This window comes from Zootoca vivipara, chromosome 2 (assembly GCF_965207765.1).
Source record: "Zootoca vivipara chromosome 2, rZooViv2.hap1.1, whole genome shotgun sequence".
Lineage (NCBI taxonomy): Eukaryota > Metazoa > Chordata > Lepidosauria > Squamata > Lacertidae > Zootoca > Zootoca vivipara.
In genome coordinates this window covers 105,410,017-105,422,421 of record NC_142584.1, presented here as the reverse complement: position 1 = coordinate 105,422,421, position 12,405 = coordinate 105,410,017, and the positions used below count along the sequence as shown (strand labels likewise).

The window sequence follows — 12,405 nt, the reverse complement described above, 5'->3', positions numbered from 1 at the left end:
GTTAAGAACAGTTTCAGGTTAAGAACGGACCTACAGAACGAATTAAGTTCTTAACCCGAGGTACCACTGTAATTGAGATCTATGGGGGGCACCAAATTTTGGCCCTGCTCAAGGTGCCAGATTACCAAGGTCCTCCCATGATGCTAGTCCTCATTGTCTCAAAAGGGTACCCAGACCACTGCCCAATTTAGGGGGCGCAATATGTTTCCCCACCCAGGGCACCAAGCTGAGGGGGTGCAAAATAGTAATAAATAAATAAGGAATTATTGTGGAAATAAATATTTAGGGGGCTGGTACCAAATTTTGTCCTCACTCAGGGCGCCAAAGCCAACATGAAAAAAATATGGTATTCCACTAGCAGTATCCCAGCACTCCTCCATATCCAGCAGGGGTCGAACTGGGGTTGCACTTAGCAGCATGCTCAACTGCCCAATGTTCAAATAATAAAACATTTCTTAAAAAGAGGGAAGGGCGAGACAATGGACAAGAGGTGGGGCCTCACACAAAATACAATACTCCATCTTGAAAACATGTACCTTAAAACAAAATATTGGCACCAACATTGTCATTTTTCTGGCACAATGGTAAGATGTTCCTGTAGTTGCAAGCATTTCATGGGATGTGAGGTGATGATAGGCCTGGTTAATTGGCTAGCCTGGTTTTGTTATTTTTCTGGGGTGGTGGGTTTCATAGTTAATTCTTACACTATGACTATGAATGTTCAGTGTGGTTCTTTTTTAAAAAAGAAAAAGGGTTAGGATGGGATGGCTTTCAACATAGGCCTGGTTAATTGGTTAGTGTACTTTTGGGGGGGATGGTAGTTTTTTAAAAAAATAATTCTTACGCTATGAACATTATCTGTATAATTTTTGTTCAGTATGGAATTTTTAAAAAGTTTTTAGGATGCCTTTAATCTGTTAAGAAAAGCAATTTAATAAACTAAACATATAACAGAACTGCAGCATAAAAAATTAGTTGAGTCAAAACAAAGGTTAAAAGGAATTTTTTATAACTTTATTGACAGATTAATGAAATTAGTGAAAGACTGCAACGGTGACATCAAATCACAGGTTTATTAAACGTAAAAAGCTAAAGAAAGAAACCTGAGGAGTTACATGCTAATAAATAGTAAAGTTAATATAAACTAAGGATCAAAACCAGACAAAATATGGCCTTGCATTTAGCATGGAGGATTTTAAAACTGCAAAATGCTGAGTGAGGGAAGAAGCTGATGATTATGAGAATCACAAAATTCGGTGGAGGATTTAACCCTTTCCTCCTTTGCTATGGTCCCAAGGAAAATCCCTCTGAAGCTGCTACTTGCATTGGCAAGAAATTCCCCATCGGCACCACCAAGAGGGTGCAAAATTAAAGAAACATTATATGCAATATTATTGTGCTCCTTTGCTGTACTGAATTATAAAGTAATCGTCTGCACAGTCAAACCAAAACACCTTTGTCTTATGCTGAAGGGAGAAGCAGGGACTGGAGCATGGGATGGAAACTGTAGCCTGTACAGCAGAGCTTTCCAGAATTTCCATATTGGTGACATGCTTTTAGACATGCATCATTTCACGACACAATAATTCAGTTTTACTAGCAAAGCACAGGTTAAACCGCTTCCCAGTCCCGGGAGGAGCGCGGGGAGCGTTTGCGCGACACACCTGCACACTGCAGCTGACACACTAATGTGCCACTACACAGTTTGGAAAGCTCTTCTGTACAGACTTCCAAAGACAATGTGCATAGAATGGATATTTTCGGCACTAACATCAAGCACCCAGAAAAGGCAAAGCACAGGCCAAGGACCATGTGCTTTAAGAGTACAGCTGGAGGCAAGTTGATGAATTGACGATCCGGAAAAAAGGAAAAACTACCTCCCCTTCAAAATCAATTGACCGGAAAATAAAGAGGCGGGTCTTATCTTCAGCATCATAAAAAGCCACAGACCCTGCTTCATAGTTCAACTTAACTTGGATCTGTGTTGGGACATCTTCTGTTTCCAAAGGGGTAGGAGGTGAAGTCAGAGCCTTCAACTGATCATTGCTAAACCCCACTGCCCAGATCCCCTCATCAGGTTCAAGATCAATTTTTCTATCCCTCTCCACAGACTCTTTGGCTACGCCCACAGCCCAATGGTCGACATCCTCAACATCCACCGTCCAATAATGTTTCCCAGAGTAGAATCCTCGCATTCCTAGTACACAGCGAGTGTATTCAAACCTATTTGAACTGTAGGGGTAGTCCTGACGGACCTTTCCCCACCATACTGATTTTCTATCTGAAGACACAATATATCGGGGATGGGCTGTTTCCGGATCAAACACCACGTTTTCTGAAACACAACAGGAAGCAGGATGGTAAAGCAAACAAGACAAACACTTAACAGAATCAGTTACTTCCATAAGGTAGCCTACCGAGCTCGCAAATTGCATGCATTCTTTAGAAGGGGAGAAATGCAGAACCAATTAGGCCAATTCATACAGCCAAATTTGCATGGCGAGAATACAAGCCACATGCAGGGTGAGAGTTGCAAGCTGGAGACTGCGTGTGCAGAAACAAAGATGAAATTTACATTCCCTGCTTCACCCACTTTTCCTTCTGGCCCCACACACCATGGCATGTGGCCCTTGGAAGGCTGTTTAGAAGAGAATGTGGCCCTTGAGCTGGAAAATGATTAATTTAACCCTTTCCACACACCATGTCCCCCAATCTAAGTCCCCCCTCAGCTATTTACTTGCTGGGGTGGCGGCGGCCTGTTTTTGCTCTCCAGAAAAGAAGCTTACCCTTTATCCATTTCGCCGTGTTGGAATGAGAACGGTCTAGGAGTGAAAGAGAGAAAAAGGTAAAATATCCGCTGTAAGGCTAACAGAAGAGACCTTGCAGCATGTTTAATCATATACGAATGAAGCTTTGTTGTTAATTAAACTACAAAGAGCGAACACCCTTTCCCCCTCATTCAAGGTGCACGAGTTGCACAAGGAGGACTCCATAGAAATGGATAAGAATGTCCCCACTATTAGAGATTGGCAAGAGAAATTAATTAGCTATATTGATCTGGCCAAATTGACAAATTCGATAAGGGGTGGTTCAAATAAAAAGTTTAATAATAATTGGGAAAAATTCGGAATATATTTGAAAGAACTTGGGTTTAAAACGAATATCTCGTAGAATTCCAAGAGGAAAATAAATGGAAGCAGTAGGAAAGTTAAAAACTTTGAAGCCAGGGAGGAAGTGAAGGGGAAGTCGATCTGGAAAAGAAGATGTGAATATTGATATTGAAATGAAGACGTAGAAGTTAGGCTGACAAATAAGGTAGAAGATAGGGTAAGTTTTATTTGAATGTCTTTGGTTGTTTATTTGTGTATTTCTTTTGTTGTTGTGTATTTTTGTTGGTATTTTAGTTGAATATGTTTTGTTTTATATTTATTTTAAATTCAATAAAGGCTATTTTAAAATTTTTAAAAAGAAGAAGAAAAGAAATGGATAAGAATGAGGAACTGGCCAGATTGACAATCCACTGATGTGATAATGATCTCAGGTGACCCTTCTCACCCCCACTTCATGAGTCTAACAGAAAGCTTTGCAAGGGGAATCACAAGGCTAGACTCACAGCTAATCACCAGGCCTTGCAAGGTGCTCAGTATGTCATATATAATTTGAAAGGTGTCAGTCCTGCACGAAAAATTATCTTACTTCGTTACAATCCAAACTCTGGGGAAGGGTTATATAGTTCAGTGACAGATCATTTGCCCTGCATGCAGGAAAGTCTTGGAATCTGGGAGAGACTCCTCCCTGAAACCCCAGAGCTGCTGCCAGCCAGTGCAGACAATATTGAGCTAGATCAGGCACGTCCAACAGGTAGACAGTGATCTACCAGTAGGTTACTGGTAGATCACTGGCTCCCCCCCCAAGAAGCTCTTTTTTAATGTTTAAAAATAGCTTTATTGAAGTTAAAATGCATATACAAAATAGAACGTTAAACTAAACAACAATAACAAACATTAATGGTAAATAATATCAGTTAACCAAATAGCAAAATAGCAAAATAATGATTACAAAATATAAACAAAAAATTAAAGAGACAAAAATGAAACCCAAATATATATGAATCATAGTAAATCATAATAAATCATAAATAAATTATAAATAAATCATATATAAATGTGTATGTATATATATATATATATATATATATATATATATATATATATATATACACATACATCATATATAAATCATAATTTAACAAAACTTTGGCTCCCCTAAAAAAAGTTCAACATCTTTGCCCCTCACCCCCCAAAATGGGGCTTTCCTCCTTCCTAACAAATTCTGTGAGTAGATCTGTCTCTTGGGAGTTGGCCACCCCTGAGCTAGATGGACTAATGGTCCAAGTCAGTAGAAGGCAGCTTCTGATGTTTTCTACACATCTTCTCAGAAGAATGCCCTGTCTAGTTCATTGGGCCTACTCCGAGGTATTAAGAGTTAGACTACAGTCTAACTCTCTCCTGTTGAAAATCTCCTCTCGGTCAGTCCTAAATATACATTTTCGCTGTTTCTTTGCCTCCTTTCCAGGGGGCAGGAGAGGCATGGCATGCATTCGTTTATTTCACCCCATTTGATGACCCAGTGTTGTTAGACCCGCAAACTTATCGTCAAAAAACAAATGTCAATGGTCAGGAAAAGACCCCTAAGCTCTTTGCCGACTGAGGTGCTGTGGTACACCACCAGCATTCAAAAACACAACAGTCACCCCATTCCTCTTTGATCAGTTAATTTCAGTCTAACACGCACGTCTCAACATGCACATGAGGCCAAACACCTCCCAGTTTCCCTCCATCTGAAAACAGTCTTAGCAGCAGTGCCCAAGCATGCCAGCCACTGGGGCCCAGCTTTCATATCTCATGGAAGGTTCTAGACCAAATGCTTGTTTCCCATTCCAGGATGGATGCAAATTCACCTGGTCAGTTTTGGAGGTGGGGAGAGAAAGGTGGAGAGGAAACTCAGACAAAGTTTCAGATACCATCTATGTTAGAAGAGTTCACATTTGATGTATACTCTATATACCGGTGTGTGTGTGTGTGTGTGTGTGTGTGTGTGTGTGTGTGAATACTTTTCATTTTTGGAGGGAGAAACCAGAAAGGCTGCAATATTTAACTGTGGTCCCAATAGTGCAGGTAAGATTTTAGCTGGTCATGCTGGGAGTTAAGGGGATACTTGTTTAATATTTACTGCTTCGTTCCCTATGAGGGAAAGCAGTCTCGGAAAGAAAGTCTGAGTCTCCCAATACTGAGTAGTAGCTTCGGTTGAGCTCTCCTGTTATTGCAACTCAGTACTCTGAATAATTCTACAGACTTTTTATAAGGTTCTGCTCTAATTACTTCAGGATTAACCACAGACACAGATCAAGACCTGGCTTTGTGAACTGCCAATACTGATATGCACTGTGTGAGGTGGGGAAGGACTCCCATATATATACGGTAACTCTGCTGTGGAAAATTCTGTCTCTTGGGGGGGGGGGGCGAGCCTGACTGACTCATATGATTGTTATTATCCTAGTTAAAACATAATCTGTTACCTGAAAGCTGACGCAACTTGGTCTGCACCAGCTGTAGTTTTTCATCACGCAACTTAACTTTCTTATTCAGATCAGCTTTGGGTTCCCCAGATATTTCTATGTCGCATCTGGAAAGAACATATGACTTAAAATAAAGCATTGTCTTATACTTCTCCTTGATTCCTTTCCTGTTGAATACAGTAATTGGTAATTGCTTCACATTCATGCCATAATCAGATGCCTGAGATGGCGGCCTTAATCTGCCTAATGGCAGGACTGTCCCAATCTTGCAAAATAGCTCAGCTGGTCAGAGGATGGGGCTGATAATCCCAAGGTTGCATGTTCATTCCCCATATGACACAGCTAGGGTTGCCAGACTCAATAGAGGACAGGACTTGTGTGCCTTTAATTGCCCTGCTCTCTTTTGAGTCTGGATACCTTAAAGAGAAACCAGCAGACCCTTCGCTTGGAAATTAAACAAAGGGTCTGCTGGGTCCTCTTAAGGTTTCCAGACACAAAAGAGAGCAGGGCAATTAAAGGCACAGAAGTCCTGTCCTCTATTGAGTCTGGCAACCCTAGACACAGCTGCATATTCCTGCATTGCAGCGGGTGGGTCCTTTCCAACTCTACAATTCTACGATTCTGTAAACAGGGGCTTACCTGCTCAGCAAGGGATCCATATCCTGGGGGAAAAGATAAATCGATCAGCCCCACTTTTCAAAGTTGATTACAGTTCATTAAGTACCAACTCTTAATGCATTTTGCACATTTACAGCCCACCTTCCTTTCAAGACGGAACAATGAAAACAGGACAGACCATCAACACCCTAGTAAAAAAGAAGACCATTATTATGGGTTGTATTCAAATAGCGTCTACCAAGAGTAGACCTATTGAAATTAACAAACCTAAGTTGACCATATTCATTAACTCTAGTGGGTCTACTCTGAGTAGGATTAGGACTGACTATGACCCTATGGCTCCTCCAGTGTCAAAAGGGGAGGGGGGGAGAGAACACAAAAGTCTCATTTTTTTGTGTTATCGCTATCAGATTCTGCTTCTTCATATTTGCCATCACACCTGTAAAAAAACACACACAAAGGTTTGTCTGGACTGAAACAAATCTACAGTATGCTTTTCACATGTCGAAGTCCAACATTTTTTTGTTGCGGAGGGGTACACAAAAAAATAATAATGAGAGGAATGTCGATCCACCCAATTTCCCCCGGGCTTTCACATCTAGTAGTACAATCTCACCTGCAGGAGTTCAAAGGCAGACTGCAGACACTTCTCCTCTACCTCTTTAATCAGCTCGGCGAGATGAGAACTGCGGTTTGAGAATTCTCTGGCTATTTTGTCGATTTCTTCAAGTGCTTCTAGCAGTTCCCGCTTTCCCACAATTTGATTCCTGATGTTTTCCACACCTTTCTGCCAAGAACAGAGGACGAAAGACACCGAATTCAGTATGCTGTTGTGATTCCATCCTCAGGGAAACAGAGGCAGTTGTGCTTAGTTTCACCAGGCCTTAGTCATTCCACCATAACAGAAAGTGTCACCTAACAAAACGGTCGGTGAGGTCGGCATTTTTCCAGTGGTTTTTTTTTTAGGGGGGCTTTCCCAAAGGCATCTGTTCGGTCACTGTGAGAATAGAATGCGCACTCCCAGCAGCCAGCTTGGGGTCATCTCTTTCTGATTCATTCCCAACCCCCCCCCCCATTAGTCTCCTGGCGATAACCTTTCACCCACTTCTTTGCTCTTACTTTTTTAAAAATATATATATATTTTTATTGAGAATTTTTTTATAAAGAAAAAGAACAATGACATATCTTCCCATAATCAAACATTCAAATCATCCACACAAGAAAAAAGAAAACAAAAAATATGTACAAATCAAGATGATAATCAATTCTAACTTAATTTCACTCATGGACTTCCTCGTGCCCCCTGTTTAGCGGTTCATTGCATATCCTTTCACGCAGGTTCTATTCATATTTTATATCTATAATTACCATTACCCCATTTTCTTTAATCTTTAACATCCATTATATAATTCTAATCTATATTTTAAAAACCTCTCCCTTAATTCTCAACCTGCAACATACACAATTGCTTATATTTCTCTTCATATATCAATTTTACAATATTTTTTTATAATACACTCAAAATTTCTTCCATTCTTCTTCCGTCTTCTCCTCTCCCCGGTCGCGTAGTCTTCCAGTCAGGTCATCAAGTTCCATATAGTCCAACATTTTCATTTGCCATTCCTCTACTGTAGGTATCTTCGGTGTCTTACAGTATTTTGCTAACAATATTCTAGCTGCAGTTGTGGCATATAGAAACAGATTGGTATCTTTAATAGGCAATTATTTTCCCACCATGCCCAATAGAAAGGATTCTGGTTTCTTTGCTCTTCTTTGCTCTTCCTGACCTGGACAAGAACATTACTTCCTCCTGTTTTGCAAACCACGTATTTCCAACCTTGTCCCACTATCTTATCTGATTCCTTCAGTTAAGCTATACAGTCATACCTTGGTTTTCAAATGCCTTGGGAGTCGAACGAAGCATTTGTTCTGGTTTTCGAATGTTCTTTGGAACCCGAAAGTCCTGCAGCCTATCGGAAGTTGTGCCTTGGTTCCCGAACATTTTGGAAGTCAAACGTTTGACTTCCAAAGTAACACAGTAAAATATTTGAGGGGGCTGGGCATTGCCATTCAAATGGTATGTGTGCACTGCCTCATGTGATCAATTATGTGGGACGGAGCTTAACTGTCCCCCCTCCAATATTTTATTCAAGTTGACACCCCTGCCAGCGAAAGATCTTTAGCTACGCATTTTGCTCCAGAAATCTATAATGTAACCATATTCACTTCTGAAATCCTGTGTTCATCCATTTCTATATCTGAAATGTTAACAAAGCATTTTGTAGGAGCCTTGATACACTTCAGCTTATGTTGTACGGGCCTACCTGTATTTAGCTGTGATTTGTTCTTAGTCTCGTGAATCCATGCCCATATATCCTTGAGCATTCTTGATATCCCCTTAGTCATACAATGATTTATCAACTATACACCTATATGAATATACACGGATTATTTTAGTCCCATAAGAGCCCACACAGGTATTCAGGGCTCCTGAACTTGATGTCCTCCACATGTTTTGGATGACAACTCCCTGTGATCCTCAGATGAATCATAGAATCATAGAGTTGGAAGAGACCACAAGGGCCATCCAGTCCAACCCCCTGCCAAGCAGGAAACACCATCAAAGCATTCTTGACATATGCCTGTCAAGCCTCTGCTTAAAGATCTCCAAAGAAGGAGACTCCACCACACTCCTTGGTAGCAAACTCCACTGCCGAACAGCTCTTACTGTCAGGAAGTTATTCCTAATGTTTAGGTGGAATCTTCTTTCTTATAGTTTGAATCCATTGCTCTGTGTCCGCTTCTCTGGAGCAGCAGAAAACAACCTTTCTCCCTCCTCTATATGACATCCTTTTATATATTTGAACATGGCTATCATATCACCCCTTAACCTTCTCTTCTCCACGCTAAACATACCCAGCTCCCTAAGCCGTTCCTCATAAGGCATCGTTTCCAGGCCTTTGACCATTTTGGTTGCCCTCTTCTGGACACCTTCCAGCTTGTCAGTATCCTTCTTGAACTGTGGTGCCCAGAACTGGACACAGTACTCCAGGTGAGGTCTGACCAGAGCAGAAGGTTGATATATATATTTTAATAACAACAACAACAACTTCTCTACCGAGCTTGAGAGGAGCTGCAGTCCAGAACATCTGGAGAGCACAAAAAGGAGGCAGCTGCATTCAGTGGATGGCAAACTGAGAGCTGCCTACCTTTGATTCCTGATTTTTTTTCTCAGTGTAACTTTTCTGCTTCATAATATCATCTCTCTCCTTCTTCAAGGTTGTTAACCAACTTTGGAGCTGATCCTAAAAGAAAAAGAAAAAATGCACTCAGCGCTCCCAGTACAATTAAAAGTGTTGGTGCTGACCTTTAAGGCCTAAACAGCCTCGGTCCAGTATACCTGAAGGAGTGTCTCCACCCCCATCGTTCAGCCCGGACACTGAGGTCCAGCACCGAGGGCCTTCTGGCAGTTCCCCCACTGAGAGAAGTGAGCTTACAGGGAACCAGGCAGAGGGCCTTCTCAGTAGTGGCACCCGCCCTGTGGAACGCCCTCCCATCAGATGTCAAGGAGATAAACAACTATACGACTTTTAGAATACATCTGAAGGCAACTCTGAACGTGCCAGCCAGTGGGGGAGTTTCATGCTCTGGCACCGGGGGCGGGGCTGACGCCCGTTCTGGGGGTGGACGCAGCTCCCAGAGGGGCAGGACACATGTTCCGGGGGTGGGGCACACGTTCCAGGGCTGTGGCAGGCCTCCCGGAGGGCCGTGGCGCGCCTCCCAGGGGTGGGGTTGCATCTCCCGGAGGGCCGTGGCATGCCTCCGGGGGCGTGACACGCCCCTACCTTCCTACGCCCCTGGTTCCAGCCCCCACACAACCAGACTTGGCCCAGTCCGGGAGCCACACAGGTGTCCAGCGATCCACCTCCTGTGGAGCTGTGGGCACGCTAATGCATCAGCAGAGTAACAGCAAGAAGCAAGGCTGTAGAGGCATTGGCATCACAAAAGTTCTTTATTTACAACAAATAAAAAACAACAACAACATGGCTAGTGTGAGCAGCAGCTTCACACGTCTGCTCTGTCCGAAAGCAGCAAACAAAGAGAAGAACACAAAAGCACACAGGATGGAAGTACAGTGTATGAGTTCTGTTCCCACACTCCTATCAGGAATGTCAACAGTGGATGCAACAGCAATGGAGATGCAACAGCAATGGAGAATGAAAATACTAACAAACCCTGTTTAGGGAAGTTTTTAATGTTTGATCTTTTACCGTATTTTTAATGTTCTTTTGGAAGCCACCGGGAGTGGCTGGGGAAACCCAGCCAGATGGGCGGGGTGTAAATAATAAATTATTATAATAAATTATTACTATTATTATAATATTTTGATTTAATCAAAGGGTTTAGAAACCACTTTTTCACTAAATAAAAGCTTGGAGATGTTGGCACCTGAAGACCAACAGTATCTGGAGGGTCATTTCCCCCTTCCCTTTAGTCCTCAAAATTCTCCAAAAACGAACGGCAATTTCGCTTACCTTAGCATCCTGGGCAGCCTCGTCGATGGGGAGGACGGCGTGCGCTTTGTGCGCCCGGGATTCCCTGCAGACCAGGCAAATGAAGGCGCGGTCCTCTTGGCAGAAGAGCCGGAGGGCTTCGTAGTGCTTCCCGCACAACTTCGGCGCTTCCTTCTTGGGCTCCCCTTCGGCCAGGGAGAGGCGCTGCAGGCGGAGGCGCTGTATCGCTTCGGCCATATTCGCCAAGTGCCTGTTGGGCTGGAGGTTGCCCCGGGGAAAAGCTATCCTGCACTGGGGGCAAGAGGAGAGGTCGCGGCCCGGCCCCTCCGGGCACTGGGCGATGCAGGGTCGGCAAAAGCTGTGCCCGCAGTCGATGATCATCACCGGGTCGCGGAAGTAATCCAAGCAGATGGAGCAAGTCGCTTCGTCCTGGAGAGTTATGGAGGGGTCTCCGGCAGCGGCCATGGGTCTGCCTACTTGCGCGCAAAATGCGCGGTCTGGGCAACGCGGGAGAAAGAGAATCCCGCCCCGCCGGGGTATAGGTAAATTTGGGGTCCAAAGACGGAGGATCCCTACTGTCTTCGCAGCCTGGATCCCTGCAAACCGAGGATCCCTGCAAACCGAGGAGGAACGGAAAGGAGGACACGGGCGAAAGCGAAAGCGAGGACGCAGCGCAACACGGAGACGAGCCAATCGGTCTGAAGGGGGCGTGGCGCTGAAACGAAGTGGGAAAGTGCCGCGAGGGGACAGAAAACAGAATACAGTACTGTACTGTAATGCACTTTTCAGGAAATGACTCACACCCTTGAAGGTATGCCTGATGGTAGTGCTTACTTGCGCTTTGATTGCACCACTTGTCTTTCTTACTTTTGCATCTCGTTTTTCCCTTAAAGGCGGCATTTATTAAAACTCTACTCCACCCTTCATCCGAAGATTTTGCAATATAAAACCTCGAAAAAATAATATAGCATAGTAATGACTAAAAGCAATGACCCGCCCACCCAAAGTTTGACAGGTCAAAGGTTGTATTTATTGTTTAGCAGAGGACATGCCAGTTATTAAACTGGTAAGAACAGATACCAGTTTGATCTTGGCCAAAAGGCAGAAAAGCTTCTCCCCTTAACCCTCACAACAACCCTGTTTGGTAGGTTTAGGCTGAGCAGCCATGGCAACACTCTGGCACGTGGGGATGGGAACCCAACCGTGTCCAAATTTTAAGAAGTGGTACCTGTGTTTGCCTTTTTAAGGTCTTAGTTATATAATAAATGTTCATAAATGTATAAGGCAAACACGTACATAAAAATATAAAACCAGTACATAAAAATATAAACCAATGACTGAAAGAAGGCTGATCGCCAAAGAATTGATGCTTTTGAATTATGGTGTTGGAGGAGACTCTCGAGAGTCCCATCTCCCATGGACTGCAAGAAGATCAAACCTATCCATTCTGAAGGAAATCAGCCTTGAGTGCTCACTGGAAGGACAGATCCTAAAGCTGAGGCTCCAATATTTTGGCCACATCATGAGATGAGAAGACTCCCTGGAAAAGAGTCTCCTCCAGCACCATCATTCAAAAGCATCAATTCTGTCAGTGCCAGATTTAGGGTTGTTTGGTGGTTCCTGAGGAGGCACAAAATTGTGATAAGGAATACGGTGGTACCTCAGGTTACAGATGCTTCAGGTTACAGACTCTGC

The 12,405-nt window shown here is 43.2% G+C and overlaps 1 protein-coding gene and 1 pseudogene across 1 annotated transcript; both read right to left on the bottom strand.

The window, feature by feature from the left end:
* Window positions 1-992: 992 nt before the first annotated feature.
* Window positions 993-12,292, bottom strand: LOC132591600 (E3 ubiquitin-protein ligase TRIM11-like). The gene is made up of 7 exons (XM_060270855.2): window positions 10,732-12,292; window positions 9,406-9,501; window positions 6,813-6,983; window positions 6,218-6,240; window positions 5,579-5,685; window positions 2,787-2,822; window positions 993-2,335 (listed from the first exon to the last, which is right to left on the bottom strand). The coding sequence occupies exons 1-7, from the start codon at window positions 11,608-11,610 to the stop codon at window positions 1,818-1,820; spliced, it is 1,830 nt and encodes a 609-aa protein (XP_060126838.2). The 5' UTR covers window positions 11,611-12,292; the 3' UTR covers window positions 993-1,817.
* On the bottom strand, window positions 11,714-11,824 carry LOC118081617 (U2 spliceosomal RNA; annotated as a pseudogene).
* Window positions 12,293-12,405: the final 113 nt, after the last annotated feature.